General features: G+C 45.9%; 1 protein-coding gene and 2 long non-coding RNA genes across 3 annotated transcripts; 2 read left to right on the top strand and 1 right to left on the bottom strand.

Moving 5' to 3' along the window:
* Positions 1-141: 141 nt before the first annotated feature.
* LOC308484633 lies at positions 142-16,140 on the top strand. Its single transcript, XR_013990061.1, has 2 exons — positions 142-286; positions 15,444-16,140. It is a non-coding gene; the product is annotated as an uncharacterized lncRNA (long non-coding RNA).
* On the top strand, positions 1,042-16,140 carry LOC308484124 (uncharacterized protein). Its single transcript, XM_081018715.1, has 5 exons — positions 1,042-1,596; positions 2,228-2,309; positions 9,299-9,381; positions 9,695-9,821; positions 10,940-16,140. Exons 1-5 carry the CDS (start codon positions 1,183-1,185, stop codon positions 12,640-12,642), a joined length of 2,409 nt encoding a protein of 802 aa, XP_080874841.1. The 5' UTR covers positions 1,042-1,182; the 3' UTR covers positions 12,643-16,140.
* A 2,099-nt stretch (positions 16,141-18,239) lies between these two features.
* LOC308484602 lies at positions 18,240-21,298 on the bottom strand. The gene is made up of 2 exons (XR_013990031.1): positions 20,250-21,298; positions 18,240-20,219 (listed from the first exon to the last, which is right to left on the bottom strand). It is a non-coding gene; the product is annotated as an uncharacterized lncRNA (long non-coding RNA).
* Between the last annotated feature and the right edge of the window lie 1,424 nt (positions 21,299-22,722).

Consider the following 22,722-nt stretch of genomic DNA (forward strand, 5'->3'; position numbering starts at 1 on the left):
AGGGAGCAGCTCGCCAAGGGTTAAGGGGCGCCGAGCTGGCTTCCTAGAGAGGACAGGAAAGGAAGGCGGCCGCTCCCCCCCCTGACGTCCCTTCCGGCCTCGCCTTCGCCGGCCGGGCTCGGGTGGGTCTCCTCTGGGGGAAGCCTGCGGAACTCCCTGCCCCGGGAAGGGGCCAAGGCGGGCCGGGCGGAGGGCGGAGGCGGCCCTCGGAAGCAGCCCCGGAAAGCAAAGTCCCATCAAATGAGAAACTGCGTCGCTTCTCCTTTTGTGCACCCCCGACGCGGAGGTAACAGGATGGATCTCAAGACTTTGTGGATCTCACTTGATTTGGTTTCCTCTTCAGCTGAGAAAAGGCTCTTTCTCCAGGGCCACTTGCATTCATCATCCAAAGGAGCATTCTCAGAATTGCTTCTCCATTAGGGAGTCTGTCAGCTGTCTCTCCCCTGGTGCTGCTCTCCCAATATTTCCCAGCTTCTCCCCTCTGCAGCCTCTGAACTATGACCTTCTGCAAACCACTGTTGTAAATCTATACTGTCCTCCTCTTCTCGGGAAGGTTCAGGAGGAGGGAAAGGGGTCTCCAGCATTCCTCTTGGGTCCAGTCCCTGACACCACCTGGAGCCTGTTGGAGAAAAGGTGGGATAGAAATGCCATTAGTAAAAGAGGGAACCCAGTTGAGAACCCAACCGCTGCATTTGGGGCCAGTTTCCGAGGCGTCTTCCAGGGCAGTTCCACCCAGAGGGCCTTGCCATCGTCCCCTCGGATCCACAGCAGGAAGTCACATGGCCACATCCTGTCTGTGCCAAAGGGACGGTGGCTGGAGCTAGACCTGGGCCCTGCTGCTCACCAAGCCACCCAAGCAGATATGGTTGGGTTGGGGAGAAGCTCTGGACTATGAAGTGGGGTTGGGAGGGACCCCCACTATTGCCCTGGCTCCAAATTACACTTCATATAAATGACTCACTTGTCATTCACAGTTATTACTTCTTCTTCTTCTTCCTCCTCCTCCTCCTCCTCTCCTTACACTTGCTCAGGGAACATTCTTCTCTTGGCTGTGCTCTAATATTATAATAGAAAAATGTGTTTGATTCATAGGATTTGCTGCACCTTGCATTAGGACACACAGAACTTGGCAGAGGACCAAGGGGCTCCTTCCAATCTCTTGGAGACTTCCGGAGAGCCCAGATGGATGAGCAAGACTCAGCTGGCCCTGAAGCAGGAAGAGGCCATGCCATGGAAACGGGGAGCAGTGGGGGATTGCGTGAAAACTCCGTGCAGAAGATCCTGGGTGAGGAGGACACCCCTTGCTCAGAGGTGCAGAGCCAGCAGCTCAGGCAGTTCTGCTTCCAGGAGGCCAAAGGACCCCGAGAGGTTTGCAGCCAATTCTACCACCTTGACCATCAGTGGCTGAAACCGGAAAGGCACACGAAAGCTCAGATGTTGGACCTGGTGATCTTGGAGCAGTTCCTGGCTGTCCTTCCTCTGGAGGTGGAGAGCTGGGTGAGGGAATGTGGAGCGGAGACCAGTTCCCAGGCGGTGGCCCTGGCCGAAGGTTTCCTCCTGAGTCAGGCAGAGGAGAGGAAGCAGGCAGAGCAGCAGGTGAGAGAGACTTTCCTCTGGATACTCCCAAGGGGCTCCTAAGAGGAGGGAGAGTATTCCCAAATCATTTCCTAATGGCCCATCCTTTTTTGGAAAGCATCTAGGAACAGATCTTCTTCTTCTTCTTCTTCTTCTTCTTCTTCATATTATTATTTATGACACCCATGTGGCTGGGTGCCTTCCAGGACATATAAAAGCATAAGAAGACATCAGATGTCTTCTAAAAGTTATGCAGTTTTTTATCACCTTATCGCCTGATGGGAGGGCATTCCCCAGGGTGGGTCCCACTGTGGAGAAGGTCTTCTGTCTGGTTCCCTGTAACTTCACTTGTCACAGTGAGGGAATCAGCAGAAGACCCTCGGAACTGGACCTCAGTTCATGGAGACGCTCCTTTGGGTATAGTGGGCCTTTGAGGCCGTTTAGGGCTTTGAATTGTGCTGGGAAACGTTCTGGGAGCCAGTGAAGATCCTTGAGGACCAATGTTTCATGGTCCTGGCAGCCAACCCCAGACACCAGTCTAGCAGAAGCAGGAAGCAGCTTTCACCTCTCTCCCCCGAAAGCGCTTGCCTCTGCCATTCCTTTTCTAATCCTTCTCCCCATTCTCTGTTTTGAAACCTTGTTGCTCTTTCAGAGGAAGGATCTTTTGGCAGAAATGGGTCTTGATTCTTCTGAGGCAGAGAAGACTCCGTTGGACGCCAGAGTGAGGCCTCTGGGTAAGGAGGAAGGAGTGTTTTCTCCCTTGTTTTGTCACATTCTCTTGGTTTTGAAACTAATTGTGAGTTCTTTACATCTTTTGGGGGAAGACACCTGGAGCCCAGAACTCGGGGGGGGGGGAGATGTATTTTTGCACAACTATTACAGTGGTACCTCGGGTTACATACGCTTCAAGTTACAGACTCCGCTAACCCAGAAATAGTGCTTCAGGTTAAGAACTTTGCTTCAGGATGAGAACAGAAATTGTGCTCCGGCGGCACGGCAGCAGCAGGAGGCCCCATTAGCTAAAGTGGTGCTTCAGGTTAAGAATAGTTTCAGGTTAAGAATGGACCTCCGGAACGATTTAATGGACCTCCAGGTACTTTGAGTAATCCCTCGGAGTTGGACCAAGTGGAATATCTATATTTTGATGGCTTGCTTGCCAGGGCGGTGGCTACATTCCATGATCGGAGATTGGCAAAACTGATATATAAACACAGAGAGCACCTAAAGACAAGTGGTGTAAAAATATCAAGGTTCTTTAAAAATGAGGCCTCTCCTATCCCACTAGTCCCCAGTTCTGCAACTTCGACTGCAGCACCTCATCAAAAGGCTGAATACCACACTCTAATTGATATAAAAGCCACTGAGGACTCGCCTAATCACCACCCAGAGTTACTTACTAATGATCCTCAAAGACCAGACTCTCCCGGGACTTTATATGAGGCGAGCCAAGGTAACGGGTTCGAAAGTTTTGAAAATAATTTACTCCTATTGCGCCCTCCCTCAAGAAACTCAGAACAAAATACTTTATAGACTGAATAACCTTCGTTCTTGTCTGACAAATCTGACGAAGGACCAATTGGGACCACACAACCAAAATATATCTGATTATGTCCCAGATCAGGCTTCATGCTTCTATCGTCATGAGCTGGATTTATGGGTCGGGAAACCCTCCGTTACCTCAGGCCAATTGGTTACTGCGGAGATGAATCCATCCTCTCAGATCTTGGAGCCGCAACGCCCCTCCTATAATCCAGCTCGCATGCAATCCATCCCAGAGGCAAACCTGGTCACTACATTAGCATGGGATAAAATGAGAGAATTAGATGAGACTGAATTGGGCTCCCCAAATAAAGTGCCCAGCATGGGCGCGCCAGGTTGCAACCCTAGCATTCCACCCTCCTCAAATGTGAGCATACTGAATACATCTTTAAACATCATTGAATTAGCATCTGAACTATCTGAACCCGCTGAAAGGGCTAATAGTAAGAACCAGAGAATCTTGGTGTGACATACGGAATGCACCACGCATACCTCACCAGCACCCTCAAATCAAAGATCTCTCCAAACTCTATTATGTCCTGGAATGTAGCTGGACTCTCATGTAAATTAGCTGATTCTGATTTTATAAATTTTCTTGAGTCTTATGATATAATACTTTTGCAGGAAACCTGGTCTCTTAAACCTTTAAATATCCCTAATTTTATTACTTATAATTTACCCGCTACTAAAATGTCAACAAAAGGTCGCCCTAAAGCCGGTTTGATCTGTGGTATTAAACAGTCTTCTAACCTTAAAATTAATTATATCAGAAATATTGGACAGTATGCACAATTGTTATCATTTACCATTGTTTACAGGGAAATTCTTCTTTTAAATATATATTTTCCTCCCATAGAGTTGGAAATTAGACCAGATTATGGTTGGAATATAGTCTCTGAAGAGCTGTATTTAATACGTAGTAAATCTCCAAATATTCCCCTGATTGTAATGGGAGACACCAATGCTCGAATTGGATCAGATAATATAGCTCTCTATAAACGCTATGTCTCATATCTAGCTGAAGATGCCCCACTTCCATTGACAATAGGGAGGAATTCAAAGGACATCATTATTAATAAAGCGGGAGGAAAACTTTTACAATTGGTTTTAGAATTTAACCTCTCATTTTTGAATGGCTCAATGTGGCCGGATATTCCAGGAAATTTTACCTTCAGCTCCAAAAGGGGTAGGAGCGTAATTGACTATTCTCTAGTTTCCGTTGAAATGTTAAATGAAGTTGCCTCTTTTACAGTTGTACCTCGCTCAGAGAGTGACCATTTCCCAATAGTTTTAGAGATGTACAGGAATCCTAGAAATAATGATATTAGTCCTCTTATTAGTATTGATAAGCCTATTTATGCCAAAAGAATTTATATAAGTGATAAAAATAGGGAGGATTTATTGGCTGTATTTGAAAATAACCCAGTTATTCTCGAACCTGTGGCTAACCAAAATTTGATGCCCTTGGAGGACAATGATTGTTATTATAAGACTATCCAGGAATTATTCTCTTCTTTTTTAGACCCTCAGTTCAGCAACAAACCTTTAAATAAATATAACTGGTTTGATAAAGATTGTATTAACTATAAGAAAGAACTTAGAATCTGTCTAAAAGAAGCCTATACTACCAACTCTCAAGGTCTCTGGAAGACTTATTTTGAAATGAAAAATGCTTTTAAGAACATGCTCCTGGAAAAAAAATCTGAGTTTGCACTAGCCAAATGGTCTAAAATTGTTACTGCATTAGAAATCAAAGATACCAAAACTTTTTGGTCACTTCTCTCAATAAAAGATATCACTGATTTCCCTAATTTAAGAGATGAGGCTTGGATTTCACATTTTACTGATGTTTTTTATGATCACCAAGTTTGTAAAAAGGAAAATTTTAAATTTTCTTTGGCAAAAACCACACAATTTCAAATTACTGTTGAGGAGATGAAAAGGATAATTTTTTCGTTTAAGCAAGGGAAATCACCTGGTATGGATGGCATTCCAATAGACCTGTTGAGATTAGATGTAGAATGGTGGGCCATTAAACTTGTGCCGCTTTTTAATTCTATCTATCACTCAGCCCTTGTCCCTAAGTCGTGGAACAACTCAATAGTGGTACCGATCTTTAAAAAAGGAGATAAGAATTGTCAAGAGAATTACAGGCCTATAAGTCTGTTACCATGCATAAGTAAAATCTATGCCAAATCTCTGCTTATTAAATTGGAAGAATGGATGCTGACAAAAGGTTTACCTGGTAAAGAGCAGGCTGGTTTTAAGGCAGGCGCGTCAACTCTTGACCAGTGTCTAGTGTTAAGTCATCTTGTGGATAAATATGTCATGAGAAATAAACGAAAACTCTTTGTGGCATTTGTGGATTTAAAAAGTGCCTTTGATTCGGTCGACCGTAACAAACTATGGACTAAACTAGAACACCTTGGTATCGACCCATATCTACTTACACTGATTCAAAGTTTACATTCTAATAACCAAATATATGTTAAAGTATCAAAAGATGGTAGACTTGCAGGTCCTATTCTGAATAATCGAGGAGTTAGGCAAGGCTGTATCTTGGCCCCTACCTTATTTAATTTATTTTTATCTGACCTACCATTATTTCTTCAAAACGCAACCACTCATACTCCTTATTTAAACAATAGCCCACTTTTTTTATTACTTTATGCAGATGATGCTGTAATTATTTCACTCTCTGCTTTGGGTTTAAAAAAAATATTTAAGAGTTTCTCAAACTACTGCTCTCTCAATAATCTCAAAATTAATTATGATAAGACAAAGATTATGCAATTTGGAAAGAGAGGGAACCCAAAAGGCTGTATAATTAATGGACATTTAATACAGGAAGTTAAGCACTTCAATTATCTGGGAATCACATTTAAAAATAATATGAATTGGAATACACATATATGTGCTGCAATAGTTAAGGCCAAAGTGACAGCCCACCATATTAAATCCTACTTTTGTTCTCCAGTAGGAAACAGATTTATTCCAGCTGTATTGCAAGTGATTGACATGAAACTTTGTGCCCAACTTCTATACGGCACACCAGTGTGGATTTCAGGTGACCTCAAGAGGTTGGATAAATTCCACGCATCCCTTCTGAGGTCATTATTAGGACTTGCAAACTCTGTAAAATATGAAACAATATGTTGTGAGCTGGGAATATTGCCTTTATCAGTAAGAGCATGGTTGAGGACCTTGAAATATTGGATCTTCCTCCATTATAGAGCCCTATCCCCTAATTCTCTACTTTACGATCTTTTAAGTGATAGTGCAATCTACAATCTATCATTGATTTGCAGGAGAAAACTGGATTCGATAGGGCTCACTCTAATTGACTTTGAAATCTCTGATCCCAAAGACATATGGGAAATTATCAGGAAGACTCTTACAGAAAAAAGTGTTCTCGCCATGCTTGAGGCTGCAAAGCACAGCACTTGCTCTCCTATCCACTTAAATCTCCCTTTGTGTAGAGATTTCCAAAAGGGATACATGACAAATCTGAAGAAACATGAATTGTGTAGGCTGTTTATGTTGGCCAGATTCAACATGTTTCCCTCGGTGGTAGTGAGAGGAAGATACTTAGCTATCCCAGAATCAGAGCGTCTCTGCAAATGCAGAAAACAGGAACCCGATACTCTAGAGCATATAATCTTTTCCTGTGATTTTGGTAGTTATGCCAGAAAACAATTATTTGAGGCCCTAAAAGTTAATAGACAGATTTTTACACAACCAACTGTTCAGGACCTGCTGGTGGACAGCGATGATCAAATTACTTTAATAGCGGCTGAATTTTTAAGTGCTGTCCATGAAGAAAGAATGGGCCATGATAAAGAGACTTAGTGGTTTTTAATGGTAGGTGATGTTGTTGTGTTGTATTATATTATCTATGTACATCGATTTATTTCTTGGAGTTAAGAATAGGACTGGGATAAATTGTGTTCGCTGAGCCCGTATTTTATACAGTCTGTATATGATGTTTGTTTGTTAGTGTGTGGTGTGCTATGCCTAATAAAGGATGATGATGATGAAGTACTTAACCCGAGGTACCACTGTATATTAAATGGGTACAAATGTCCAAATGTGCTCAGCAGGGGAGACATTTACGACAGTAATTTGATTAGTTTACAATTACAGTCCAATAATTGCCTCCTTAAAACAATGCGACATTACAATACAATTACTAATACCAATCTTTAAGATATCAAATTACCGTAGTTTTCGCCCCATAGGGCGCACCGGCCCATAGGGCGCACCTAGTTTTTTGGGGGGGGAATAAAGAAAAAAAATTCCCCCCCCCAAGGCGCGGGGCTGGGGCGGGGGAAGCCTGAGCTTCCCCCAACCCCAGCCCCCAGAACAGGCTACTATCCGCAAGCCTAGGGAGCCTGCGGGAAGTCACGCCCGTCTCCCCAGGATTGTGGATATCTGCCCGAAGGCTTCGGGATGCAGGCATCTCTCTTCGGGATGCAGGCAACTCCGCAAACCAGGTCGGGGAACAGCGGGATGGCGGCACTCTGCCTCCCCGTTGTCCCCCAAGCTTGTGGGGCTGCCCGATATCTGCTGTGCAGGCTTCGGGATGAAGGCTGCTATCCGCAAGCCTTGGGAGCCCGACGGGAACTCCCGCTGGGCTCCCAAGGCTTGCGGATAGCTTCCTGAAGCCTGGAGAGCGAGAGGGGTCCGTGTGCACCGACCCCTCTCACTCTCCAGGCTTCAGCGAAAGCCTGCATTCGCCCCATAGGACGCACACACATTTCCCCTTCATTTTTGGAGGGGGAAAAAGTGCGTCCTATAGGGCGAAAAATATGGTATATAATATAGGTGGCCCCCCGCATGCTAAAACCGATGGTTTGATGATTTTCTTGATTTCTGTATTCCAAAATCTTATTAATTTCAATTACACTCCTGTCAAGATAACAATCCTTTATACAACAGCTGCAGTATTAATGACTTCCATTCGTATTGAAACATCAAATAATATATAAAACTACAAGTGAGGCACTCCAGCGATATGCTTACTCTTCCCATGTGTGGCAATCTTTCTGTTCGTGATGTTATTTCCTGTCCTTGTAAAATGTTTTATCTTTTCCTGGTTGTTGCTGTTCTCCATCATTCCTTGGGCGGAGCTAATACCCCATTGTGGTTTCAGAAAGTCTCCATCGCTCTGTCCTGTGCTTCGTTGTTTGGCAACTTTAACAGCAGCTGCAAAAATCACACTATCCCAATAAATAATCAGTTTTTGCCATTTTTCTTCTCTGCCTGGGAAGGAGAGGGATCCGTCAAACTGCAAATGACTCAGTAATGAACCTTATCAGCTCCCTCACAACTTTCAGATTCCTTGCATCCCTCTGTCTGGCCTAAGATAAATGCACGTTTATCCAATTAAATTAAATTCCAAGTCCTTTTAGCATTAATCAGTTCAGTCTGTATATAATACAGGATGGGGAAGAGTCAGCTCTAATTTTCCATCGTAAACATTTTGCAAAATAGAGCTTCCCTCCCTTTTTCCTTTTTGTTTTTACACACACAGTTCCATTTGATGTAATATTCCATATCTGCAGTCCAGTTTCATCCCTGCTCACCTGTACATATATATTTTGAACTAGTATTCAATGGCGGACTGCCAATTCATTAATGCAGAGAAGAAAACTTTATATAAAGAAGCCATAGGCTCCCCTCCCCCCACTCACTGTCTTTTGCACCAAATGAAGTCTACTCTCAAATTCAAACCTTAAAGACCTTGCAACTGGTTCAATTCCGCAGTTTATGAGCTCATCTCTTCTAGCAACGCCTGTACATTAGTCCAAATTGAGCTCTGATTGACAGGAGAACCTCTGCTTCTTAATGGCAGCAAAGGAGGGTTTTCGGCAGGCAAAGGGCTTTTGCACTCAGCGCCTTCCTGCCTCTCGCAATCCATGCCGGAGCCGGAGCCTGGTACCGAGACAAAGTGGGAGTGAAGCCCGTTCCCCCCTGTCCCTGGGGGAAACTTGCAAGGAGAATTACCCTCAGTCATCCTTGTTTTTCCTTTGCCAACAATCTCCCGCTGCCTCCATTAAGTCAGAGCGGAACCGGAAGCTAGCAGGGGAGACTTTGACAAGCCCCATCTGTACGTAGAGATGCAGTGTTTCACCTCTGAGAGAAGCAGGCGCTCACGGTTTCCACTTACCTTGGTCTCTCCCAGGTGACGGAATGATGCCACCAAGACCTGCTCCTTCATCTTTTCATGGTGGTGGAGGGGAGGCAGCAGCTGTGGACCCAGATCAGGTAGGGGGAAGGAGCCTTGTGGGGAAGGACTGCTTGGATGCAGACTGGCTGGACACAGTTGGATGCAGAGGAATGGTGGGAGGAGCCAGAGAAGAGGGAGCTGACTGGGAGGAGGAGGAGGTGTCTGAAGCTGGAGAGGGAAGAGGGCTCAGGGAGCAGAGGGAGTCTGTGGCAGAGAGCAGCCCAGACTCCGAGGCAGAAGCTGCAGCAGGAGAGAGGGATGAGGAAGGCAGAGAGGGGTCTGGCCGCTGTAGAAAACAACAGAGCCAAGTGAATGTTCTCTAAGAGGACAGCCTTTTTCCTGTTCTGTTAGGGTCCAGTGTGCTGTGAAGATGTGGCTGTCCATTTCACAGACGAGGAGTGGGCGTTGCTGGATCCTGACCAGAGAGCTCTGCATCAGGAGGTCATGGAGAAGAATCGTGGGATCTTGGACTCTCTCGGTAAGGCTCCCTATTGGATCATCCTATCTGTTTTGTAATTCAAGACATCTCTCTATGTGATGAACTCTGATATTTTGAAAGGGCTCAACAGCGCCACTCACAGCACCTGGGATGTTAACACTCCCACAGCAAACCTTGGAGGGATGGCTATTGATTGTGTTCCCTGTGAATATTCTTCTTTCAGTTCTGCTGTTTAAAACCATGATCAGGCTGTCTGAACTGCCCAGGCCTTCTTAAATGTAGGATTCAGAGTGATTTGGTGTTTTGAAGTAGCTTCATTCAAGTTTCCTGCTTTTGTTCTTGCTTGTGTCTCTCTCTGGTTGACCAAAGAGTCGCTTGACATTGGAGATGGCACAGATTCCACGACTGAACCAAACAAACTCCATCCCAAAACAGAGCCAGGCTTTTTGAATCTCAGGCAGTGAACCCTGTAGTAACAATAATGATAATATTATTATTTTTACCCTGCCCATCTGACTGGGTTGCCCCAGCCAACAAATAGAAAAACATAATCAAACATCAAACATTAAAAACGTCCCAATACAGAGGTGCCTTCAGAAGTCCTCTAAAAGTTGCATAGTTATTTCCTTGACATCTGATGGGAGGGCGTTCCACAGGGTGGGTTCCCCTATCGAGAAGGCCCCCTGCCTCGTCCCCTGTAACTTCTCACAATAATGTAACATTTAAGTAAGGAAACTTGAATAATAATAACAATAATGCTGATATGACAAGTTTCTGCTGCATTCTGTGATGTCAAGAATTTATGAAAATTGGTTTAAGGTGATGCACATCATCATTAAATTTATAGCCACTAAAGAAATTGGCCACCTTTTAGATAATAATGAAAGCACATTTTATTTATGAAGATAGTACAGATCCATATTTAAATCTGAACAAAATGACGTTACCAGGTTAAGCTGTACTTTTAAAAACTTGAGAGAGAAAACATCTAGTATTCAACTTGATTTGTATACGAAACTATACATAACAAAAGGAATATAAATCCTTTATCCCATCTAAATCCCTTCAGTTCTTTCTCTGTCACAAGCATTAATTAGCATTGTTTCATAATTTGGGACTGCACTTCTTCCCGAGACTCTTATCCGTTTGCCTCTTAGTTTCAGGTGGTGATGAATTGGAAATGAAGAACAAGGGAGACCACAACGAAATTCACACGGTGGAGGATCCATATCAGGATTCAGACTGTGGAGAGGGCTTCAGTCAGAGCTCCCATTCCACTTCCCATCAAAGAAATCCCCTTGAGAAGAAACCCTATCAGTGCTTGGAATGTGGAAAAAGCTTCACTTGGAAACAGAGTTTCGCTGCCCATCAAAGAATTCATACAAAAGAGAAACCCTATCACTGCTTGGAGTGTGGAAAGAGCTTCAGTCAAAGCCACAACCTCACTTCCCATCGTAGAATTCATACAGGAGAGAAACCGTATCACTGCGTAGAATGTGGAAAGAGCTTCAGTCAGAGGGCTAAGCTCACTTCCCATTGTAGAATTCATACGGGGGAGAAACCATATCACTGCTTGGAATGTGGAAAGAGCTTCACCTGGAAAAAGTGTTTCACTTCCCATCAAAGAATTCATACAGGGGAAAACCCCTATCAGTGCCTGGAATGTGGAAAGAGCTTCACCAGGAAAGAAAGTCTCACTGTCCATCAAAGAATTCATACAGGGGAGAAACCGTATCAGTGCTTTGAATGTGGAAAGAAGTTCACCTGGAAAATAAGTTTCACTTCCCATCAAAGAATTCATACAGGGGAAAACCCCTATCAGTGCCTGGAATGTGGAAAGAGCTTCATTAACAGCGCCACACTCACTTCCCATCAAAGAATTCATACAGGGGAGAAACCCTTTAAGTGCTTGGAATGTGGAAAGAGCTTCACCTGGAAAATAAGTTTGACTTCCCATCAAAGAATTCATACAGGGGAAAACCCCTATCGGTGCCTGGAATGTGGAAAGAGCTTCATTAACAGCGCCACACTCACTTCCCATCAAAGAATTCATACAGGGGAGAAACCCTTTAAGTGCTTGGAATGTGGAAAGAGCTTCACCTGGAAAATAAGTTTGACTTCCCATCAAAGAATTCATACAGGGGAAAACCCCTATCGGTGCCTGGAATGTGGAAAGAGCTTCATTAACAGCGCCACACTCACTTCCCATCAAAGAATTCATACAGGGGAGAAACCCTTTAAGTGCTTGGAATGTGGAAAGAGCTTCACCTGGAAAATAAGTTTGACTTCCCATCAAAGAATTCATACAGGGGAAAACCCCTATCGGTGCCTGGAATGTGGAAAGAGCTTCATTAACAGCGCCACACTCACTTCCCATCAAAGAATTCATACAGGGGAGAAACCCTATCAGTGCATGGAGTGTGGAAAGACCTTCATTAGAAAGAACAGTTTCATTTCCCATCAAAGAATTCATACAGGGGAGAAACCCTATCAGTGCTTGGAATGTGGAAAGAGCTTCAATCAGAGGGCCCATCTCACTTCTCATTGTAGACTTCATACAGGGGAGAAACCATATCAGTGTGCGGAATGTGGAAAGAGCTTCACCAGGAAAGAGAGTCTCACTGTCCATCAAAGAATTCATACAGGGGAGAAACCCTATCAATGCTTGGAGTGTGGAACGAGCTTCACCTGGAAAGAAAGTCTCATTGCCCATCAAAGAATTCATACAGGGGAGAAACCGTATCAGTGCTTGGAATGTCGAAAGAGCTTCACCAGGAAAGAAAGTCTCACTTCCCATCAGAGAAATCTTACAGGGGAGAAGCCCTATCAGTGCCAAGAGTGTGATCGGAGGGATTTATGAAAGTCTGGTCTCATTTTTAAAGTTCTCTTAAAAAATACAGTTGGAGCTCTTAAAAGGACCTAGAGCTGGCTGAAAAAGCTAAAATCAAGACAGGTTTGGACAAGTTTGTTTCTCTTTGAAGGAAAAGGAGAATGTTAGCCGCTTTGAGACTCCTTAAAGGGAGTGAAAGGCGGGATATCAAATCCAAACTCTTCTTCTTCTTCTTCTTGCAGGACCCCCTTTTCCTTCCTCTTTGCTCAGAGAGTCGGAACCAACTCTCTCTCAAGGGACCCTGGAGCCAAACACTTGCAGAGTTTTACTTCTCAAGCAAAGTGTGGAAGGAATACATTCTTGTTGCTCTTGAGATGTACAGAAATCTGTTCCCCACGGAGGGAGAAGCTCGCCAGGCCCCCAAGGTCCCCGGATGGAGGAGCTCTGCGCCTGCACCACGCCCGGGGTGTTGGAAAAACGCCTGGGAAGGCCGCCACCTTCCCAAGACACTGAGGCATCTCTCCGGTGGTCACCCTCTGGCTGTAAATCTTCCTCAGTCCAGAGAGACTGGTAATAAGCAACCCCTCCCTCCTGAGAGGAGCACACTCGTCTTCTGGCATCTCATTGCAGAAGAAAGAGACAATCAGTAGCTATAAATTACTTTATTCATTGTCTATACACAGAGAATCCACCAGCATGTCTGCTCTCTCTGAGCAGCAGAACAGAAGAGCGCACTTCACACAGAAGCGAAAGTAACTTTTCACAGTGCTGAGATTTCCTGTCTCACGCTCTCAGACACTCACATGATGTAAACAACCATTGAGCTGCTCTCTGAGCAGCTGGTGAGATAAAAATCTGCAGGGAGAGAGGGACCAGCAAAAGGGTTAAGTGGCACCGAGCTGGCTTCCTAGAGAGGAATAAAGGGAGGAGGCTCCCCAGAGCACAAGCTCCGCCCCTATCCAGGCTTTTGTCTCTCTGCTCCACAAGTGCTGCCTGGGGGCGCCTTCTGGGATCCGGTGAGTTGCCTTGGGGAGATGGGGGGTCCCAGGGCTGCAGGGGAGGGTCCCCTCAAGAAGACCCCTCTGGGGCCCTGGCTCCTGAGAGAGAGAGAGAGAGAGAGAGAAGGGAGCAGGGAGAGCTCCGCTTTGCAAGGGCTCAGAGGAACAGCCATGAGGGCCAGGGAGTCATGATGAGGGACCCCCAAAGTCATCTAGCCCACCCCCAGCCAGCCAGGAATCTTCTGCCCAGCCTGGGGCTCGAACCCAAGAGCCTGAGATCAAAGAGATTTGTGCTCTACCCACTGAGCTCTCCTACCTTGTTCAGGTTCATTTCTGGAAGAGTCTGAGAGAGAGAATGTGAGCTTGGTTTGCTCCACCTTGCAAGAATTAAAAGGAACTGAGCTATATTCCTAGAGAGGACAGGGAATAAGGGGGGGGGACGAGGCCCTCTCAAGCAAATGCCCCTCCCTCCTTCCCAGGATCCTCCCTGCAAGAGGGGTAGGGGGCTTTCATTTCCTCTGCAGGAGCTGCCTCAGTTTCCCTTCTGGCATCTGGTGAGTTTCCTCTCTTTTTTGCCATAGGGTGCATTGGGGAGAAGTGGGTCGGGGTGTCCCAGGGCTGCAGGAGACGGATCCGTGAGGACTTTGCTCAGCTCCTGCAAGGGGATCCCCAAACCAGGGCTAAGAGGTTCTGCTCCCCTTCCTCTGCAAAGCCAGGGAGGCTGCAAGTAACAGGAGGCCTGCAAGTCTTCCTTCGCATTCAAGAGACCGCTTGCTACAGTCACAGAAAATTGCTGATGTGTTAATCAAACTAAACCTGATGGATGCTAACCCTGTAGACACACCGATGACAACTGGTTATCAGGTAGATGATACTGAAGAAGCATTTTCTGACACTACACTGTACAGAAGTGTGCTAGGCAAACTAAACTTCACTGCTAGATGTTCAAGACTTGACACTGCAGTAAGCACATATTTGCTAAGCAGACACATCAACAATCCTACTGTTAAGGACTGGAAAGCTCTGAAATGCATATCACGCTATTTGAATGGCACTATGCAGTACAGACTGAGATTTAACAATCAAAAGTCAGGCAGTCTTTGCTGAAGCAAAACAGCAAGCTGGCTGGCAATCGCTTCCCAACTTGAACCCAAAGAATGTAGAATCATGAAGGCATACACAGCCTCTGGAAAGGTGATTCCCTGCTGTTGCAACTCATGCCTTAGATTCTGCATTTCCATGAGGTGAGCACGTACATCTGCTCCATCAGCAAGTGCCATATCATGCAACTTGGCATAAAAGAACAAAGAAGCGCCCACCTCTGTTCTTAAATGTGACTGTTGGAGACTGTCCCACATCTCTCTGGCTGAGGCCTTGTCACACAAAAGACACAACTCTTCAGGGGACACAATAAGCATCAGAGTTCCCCTTGCTTTGGAATCCTTAGCCTCCCATTCTTCGGTTATTGGAGCTGGGGGGGGGGGGCGTCTGATATCACATGAAACAGACCCTCTTTTCTTAGCAAAGCTTCTGCATACTGCACCCAGTCCTGATAATTCCCTTTTGAGAGCTTTGGAATTCCCATCGCAAATTGAAGAGCCTCTGTCACTCTTGCACTGGCCATCTGTATTCCAAAAGCATACTGCATGAGGCTTTGCTTTCTGAGCTTCTGCTGCAGCCGATCAGAGCTTTTGGCTAAAAGTTCAAAGTCCACCCTTATTGCCATTAATTAGGGACTGGCAGGCTTCCTGGGGCTTGAGCACATACCTCTCATCAATCTTCTTGACACGCAGAGAAGATAACCTGCATTCCGTTCTTCTGCCGTTCTTCTAGGCCCAAAGCCAAAAATGTCGGAACCTGTGCTCGGCCAAGCTGATAAAGCTCATCCTCCTCCGGCCGAGTCCTCCGGAATCGCCTCCAACGTGATTGATGACCTGAGCCTCTGATAAAGCTCCAGGCACATCCCCCATTCAGCAGAGAACCAAAGCAGCACGCAGAAGTGATGAGATTTATCATAGCTACATCACTATGCTTCATTTCTTACTACGCAGACAGAAAAAAACATCCTCTCTCTGTGAAAGCAGAGAGCATCTGAACAACAAAGGAACAAGAAACCAGTACGTCACACTTTGGGGAGGGGTCACTGAATCAGGAAGAAAAGGGCCTGCAAAGGAACCCTGATGCGATTGAGGAATCAGCCACGTTCCTTAGCCCAGGTGGCAGCCAGATGGAAACCTCTGGAGGCAGAAATAAAAACTTGGCCTCTGTGCTAAACAAAGTCCTTCCATCTCGCAGTGCGCAGTTAGTGTTATGTACTGAAGTTCTCACCCTGGGCCAGCAGGGGGATACTGTAGATAGTTTTCACTCAGTTCCACATATGCAAATAAGGGATTGAAAGTGATGTTCAGTGATTGGATAGTTACAGAAAGTGGTTACCGTTGCGTTGTAGTGGAGCTCTATATAAGCAGGCTGGCTGAACCCTTCAGTTCAGTTCTGTTCTGGCCTGTGAATAAACGAGCTGTTTGACCAATTACTGTGTCGTCTGATATGTTCACCCACAACTTAACAGTTAGACCCATGGAACTCCCTCCCACAGGAGGAAGAGATGGTTTGAGAAGAGGATGAGGCCAATTCAGGGAGGAGCAGAGGGCTAGCGATGGCTCCAGGCCCCCCAGTGGGAGGCAGCCATGCTTCTGAAGGGGGAGAGAGTTGCCCTCAGAACAAAGACAGAAGTCTGTCTTCAGAATATGGGAATATGGTGCTTGAACTCCGAGTCTGGGCTGTGATTCAGACTCATCCATGCTTGCCCAGGGAACATTTCTCTTTTCCTGACTGTGTATCAATCTTGTAGTAGAAGAATGCATTTGCTTTACAGGATTCTCTGGCACCTCTCATTAGGACAGGCAGAACTTGGCAGAAGACCTAGGGACTCCTTCCGATCTCCTGGGAACAGAGATGGATGAGCAAGACTCAGCTGGCCCTGAAGCAGGAAGAGGCCATGCCATCTAACATGGGAGCAGCGGGGGATTCTGGGAAAACACTGTGAGGAAGAACCCAGGTCAGGAGGACACCCCTTGCTCAGAGGTGCAGAGCCAGCAGCTCAGGCAGTTCTGCTCCCAGGAGGCCAAAGGACCCCGAGAGGTTTGCAGCCAACTCTAGAAGAGGAGGGAGAGTATCCCCCAATTCTCTACTAATTTGCCCATCCTTTTTTGGAAAGCATCCGAGGAATGATATTGGACAGCCCTAAAGTGTTTGCATCAGCTGCTCCTTTTCTAATCCTTCTCCCCATTCTCTCTTGAATCCTTGTTGCTCTCTCAGGGGAAGGATCTGTTAGCAGAAATGGGTCCGGATTCCTCTGAGACAGAGAAGACTCCCTTGGACTCCAGAGAGAGGCCTCTGGGTAAGGAGGAAGGAGTTTTTTCTCTGTTGGGTCACATTTTGTGGATTCTGAAACTAATCTGTGATTTCTTTTCATCTTATTGGAGAATTCACAGAGGACCAAGAGCCCAGAGAAAGAGAGATGTGTTTTTGCACTCTAGTATGTGAAATGGGTACAAACGTCCACATTGAGGTGGCAACTCCTCCTTGTTTGAAGGCGCACCTGTAGTTTTCCTTCAGAGTGAAGCATGCGCTCTTGGCTTCCCACTTACCTTCTTCTCTCGCAGGAGACGGAACGAGGCCAGCAAGACCTGCTTGTCCATCTTTTCTTGGTGGCGGAGGGGAAGCTGCCCCTGTGGACCCAGAGCAGGTAGGAGGAAGGGGCCATGTGGGGAGAGAGGATGTCATGGACTGGTGGACACAGAGGAATGGTGGGAGGAACCGCCAAGGAAGGAGGGTTGAAGGCTCAAATAGGCTTCTAAGCAGTTCACACACCATACCAAAGAGTGGCCAGGATTCACTCCATCAGTCCCACAGTGGGGCTTTCCCCCTCTCATTCCCCTGCGCACCTTGGAGATGTCTATAGGGCTTCAGGAGGGTCCTCCCTGTCGCGAAATCTTTGCGGCGCTTTAGCAGAAATGCTAAAGTTCCAGGTTCTTCAGTGCAGTATATTTACTGTGAGCTCTCTATATACAAATATCTACAGGCTATAATACACAAGCAGTTCATACAGTCAAACGGAGTACCTGGCTGCACCTTAAGGCAAAGAGGAAGACTCTCTCTCTCTGACCACACTCCTCTGCACCACCACCTTTACTGCTGGACAGGTTTCCCGTTTAAACCAAGGACAGCCAATCAACTGACAGCACATTATTCTGACCCACATCATTCTGACCCTGCACTTGCATAGAAAGTATTGCAGGCCGATTGCATCAGCCAGTTGCATCAGCTAGCAGACTCAAGCCTGCAGACTTACTATCTCACACAGCATTCTGGGATCCCAACACTCCTCACCCGGCAAGAACAGCACAGAGGGACAGAAGAAGGGATCCTTCCATGTGGCAAACGGGAATGTTTGTGCACAGGATTAGAAGAATGATTTGAAGAACACCAGTTTCTTAATGCCCTTCATTAAAATACACAATAAATACCGGTAATTCCATTAACACATCAAAATATGCATCCATAAAATGTGCAGAAAAAGAATCCAATTAATACTGAACACCAATGAAGAGGCAGAAAACAACAAAGTGTAACAGTTCACCTTTATGTTATCTAAGAGGACAACCTTTCTCTTTTAGGGTCCAGTGTGCTTTGAAGATGTAGCTGTCCATTTCACAGATGTGGACTGGGCATTGCTGGATCCTGACCAGAGAGCCCTCCATAAGGAAGTCATGGAGGAGAATTGGGGGATCTCGGACGCTCTCAGTAAGGCTTAATATTATGCCTACCCCCCTCCAAGATGGCCCCCTTTTGCTCTTGAAGGGCTGGTCTGTCTGCAGCCCCCACAGCCTCCCATCAGGGCCCCTTCACGGGGGCAGAAGCAGAGGAAGGGCCTCAGGAAAGCAGCCATGGCTCTGGCCAGATGCACAGGAGGAGGAGGAGGAGCGCTGACTCCATCCATCAGCAGCGCAGACTCCATCCATCAGCAGCCCCCATCCCCTCATAGGGGCAGGGCCACCAGAGGTGCAAGGTGCTGAGCAGGGGGGAAAATCCTCCAGGGCAGATAAGACCCCCCCCCAATATTTTTTTCAGGCTCCTCTAAACTGCCCAGGCCTTCTTAAATGTATCTTCAAAGTGATTCAGGAAGTTGAAGTGGCTTCTGTCATCCTCAGGGGAGAAACCCTATCAGTGCTTGAAATGTGGAAAGAGATTCATTGAGAAGGCCAAACTCATGATCCATGAAAGAGTTCCTAGTGGGGGGCAATGATTTCAGTGCCAAGAGTGTGGAAAGAGCTTCAGTCACAGGGCCTGTCTTGCTTCCCATAAACAAGCAGGACACACACGCCTGTTTGTTGGCATCAGGCTGCAAGAAGCTCAGGGCAGCACCCGGACAACGTCCTTGTCGTGCGTCTTGATCTATCAGAAAAGAACATGGAGAAGTGGCAGGTTGGGGCACCTAGGATAATATCCTACACCCGCCCTAACTGTGGTTTAGCGGACGGACTAAGAGCCCTGGAGTGGGGAGACCTGGGCCCATTTGACCCCATGGCTAGGAGCTTTGGAGGGAGGTGGGGAAGATGGGGAGTGAGAGGAGCTGGTTCTGGGTGGAAGCATCCACTCTGAGGAAAAGATCACCAGCTAGAGAAAGGAGTCTCTGAGCTTAGTGGGAAGGACAGTGTGTGGTGTCCTGGGAGAGTAAATCAGGCCAGGAATGAACTGGGAGGCTGAGCCAGGAGAAGGAGGAGCTGGAAAGAGACCGGCTGCTGAGCTCTCATCCCAGTCAGGAGGGGAGAGATCCTTCTAGGAAGAGAAGACTCCCAAACCAGAGATCCCTTGGGTCTTTGGCTTGGAGTATCTCGGGAGTAGGGTAACTGGCAGAAAGTGCCACCTTGTTAAGAACCAAAGTATTACGTGTGAAACAACTGAGAAAACCTTGAAGGGAAATAACATTGTAAACTGAGGTATCCTAAGTTTTATCCACTCGTGTCATAAACTTCCTTGTTAAATAAAATCGTTAATGTTTATTTGAAGAAATCCTGCCTGAGACTCCCAGTTAGTGAGTTTTACCTCACGCAAGTCCCCCACAAGATAATCTGAGGTAGTTGGAGGGCATTTGTGGAAATTGTGTTCTGTGAGGTGGGTGCACTATATTTAAGAGAGAAGACGGGTCCAAGGCTGCCAGGGGGAAAAGAGCCCTTGCGTCATCGCATATTAATTGGTGGCAGGGGTGGCATACAAAGTTAAAACCCACACAGAAACGTACCCAGTGACACAGAACAACCAGTTTAATAAAGGAGTGAAGTTATTTGATTAAAAAGAGAAAAAATTCCTGTCAGAAAATGACCAGCAAGCGCCAAGCCAAAGAGACTCAGGATGACCCAGCTGCTGCGTCTGAGGAGAATCCTAATATATTGAATTAGAGATGATGAGGCTAAGATTGGAATTGCCTAAGGTTGAAGCAGAGAAAGAAAGAGAAGAGGCCAGAATGGCAGCTGCCCTTCATCTAGCAGAGATACAGGGAGAGAGAGAGAGAGAGAGAGAGAGAGAGAGAGAGAGAGAGAGATGAGCCTAAGAAGAAAGAGACAGGGAGGCCAAGACGGCCCATGAAAAAGAGATGTTTCCTTTAAAAATGGAGGAGATTAAGCTGAGGGCAGAACTGCCGCAAGCAATGTTGGGGGGTGTAGATTTTACCTCAGCAAATGTAAAGTACCATATTTTTCGCTCCATAGGACGCACCTGACCAAAAGACGCACCAAGTTTTTAGAAAACAAGGGAAAAAAATCTGACTCAAATGTTGTACTAAACTATTTAAAACAGCAAAATGGGTGGCTCCTGTCCACTTTGCTGCTTTAAAGCGAGCCACGGTATATAATGAAGAGAATGGAAAAAGGACAGACATTCCATTAGAATGTAGCTGTTTTCATCATCACTGGGAAGTCAGTATTGGCAACAGTCACAAAAACTAAAATTTGAGCATTTTACTGTTATTAATCAAGAATATTAATAGTCAGGGAGAGAAACCAGGGCTGTGCAAATGAGAAGTGCTTGGAGTATGGAGGAACAGCAAAGAGATCAAATGATTGCGCTCCAGTTCCTAAATCTCTGAAGTTTTCTCAAAACAGGCATGGTTGTTTTGAAAGGAAGATTCAAAATGGAGTGACTGAGCAAAGAACAGAGGAGGAAAAGAAGGCAGATAAATAGCTTCCCTTCAATACCAGGAGAACACAATGTTTTTGGTTTGGTATAGGTGGACTGTGCTTGTAAGAATTTTTTTAATGAATTATAGATTTGGAGTGGAATATCAGTGCCTCTTTTCAGCAATAAAGATTAGCTGGTAGGAACATGGTCCACACACAAACACACAGGATGTCTGGTTATAGTTGTGCAGTTTAAACTGTTCCTGAGCCAGATGCCTGCTCGGTTTTAGCTGAGCTCACTATTACTGGTTTGTGGAGATGCTTTGCATGTATTGATGACTATTTCCGCAAAACTGCTACTTGAAGAAATGCCCAAACTTAATATTTATAAACTTCAAATGGAGTTCAGAATCCAGTCAGGCAATCCTTTGCAGTTGAATTAGGAGGCAATGAGAGACAGTAATTTGCTGCTCCCCACCCCCACCGAGCAGCTCAGGAGCGCGGGGCAACAGCGATTTGGCTCCAGGGATCGCACATTCGCTCCATAAGACGCACAGACATTTTCCCTTAGTTTTTAGGAGGGAAAAAGTGCGTCCTATGGAGCGAAAAATACAGTATGTAAAAGGTGATGGTGTGCAGGCATTCCTGATTAGTTTTGAGCAGACTTGTAAAAATTTAAACGTTCCTGAGGAAAACTGGATGCTGCACTTATGCCCACAGATATGTGGAATTTTGAGTGAAATATACTCAGATCTCAGAGAGGATGAAACCTCTGATTCCCTCACATTTAAAGAGAGTGTGAAAGTGCGCTTTGGACTGACTGCAGAACAAAGCCAAAAAGCCTTTCGTGAAATTAAAAGGAAACCAGGAGAGACTTAGGCCCAACTGGGTAGCCGAATTGACCAAGCTCTGGACAGATGGGAGGAAAGTCAGATGAGCTCAAACAGCTGATCAGTTGAGAGCAATGTTTCCAAGAGGTTCCTGCTCATTTAGGCTGAAAACAGTAACTGAAGTCTCTACCTTGGGAGATGAAATCAAAGGAGACTCAGGGGGAGCAGTAATACTCAGTCCATTCCAGAAAAAGTAATAATTGGAAACCCAGGGAGGAAGTGGGGTCTCAAAACGACAACCCTGAAGGGCAGGCCCAAGGGTGCCGGGGGGGAAAGAGTCGTGATACGAAGTAAAAACCCACACAGAAACGTACCCAGAGACACAGAACAACCAGTTTAATAAAGGAGTGAAGTTCTTTGATTAAAAAGAGAAAAAATTCCTGTCAGAAAATGACCAGCAAGCGCCAAGCCAAAGAGACTCAGGATGACCCAGCTGCTGCGTCTGAGGAGAATCCTAATATATTGAGTTAGAGATGATGAGGCTAAGATTGGAATTGTCTAAGGTTGAAGCAGAGAAAGAAAGAGAAGAGGCCAGAATGGCAGCTGCCCTTCATCTAGCAGAGATACAGGCAGAGAGAGAGAGAGAGAGAGAGAGAGAGAGAGAGAGAGAGAGACATGAGCCCAAGAAGAAAGAGACAGGGAGGCCAAGATGGCCCATGAAAAAGAGATGTTTCCTTTCAAAATGGAGGAGATTAAGGCGAGGGCAGAACTGCCACAAGCAATGTTGGGGGTGGAGATTTTGCCTCAGCAAATGTAAAGTATGTACAGTGGTACCTCGGGTTACAGACGCTTCAGGTTACAGACTCCGCTAACCCAGAAATAGTACCTCGGGTTAAGAACTTTGCTTCAGGATGAGAACAGAAATCGATCTCTGGCAGCATCGGGAGGCCCCATTAGCTAAAGTGGTACCTTGGGTTAAGTACTTAATTCGCTCTGAAACTGTTCTTAACCCAAGGTACCACTGTAAAAGCTGATGGTGTGCAGGCCTAACGGTCCAAGCTTCAAAATGCCAGTTTTCAAAATGAGGCAAGTCAAATATTTCGC

Source organism: Podarcis pityusensis (genome assembly GCF_964106645.2).
Source record: "Podarcis pityusensis genome assembly, chromosome: 8".
NCBI lineage: Eukaryota > Metazoa > Chordata > Lepidosauria > Squamata > Lacertidae > Podarcis > Podarcis pityusensis.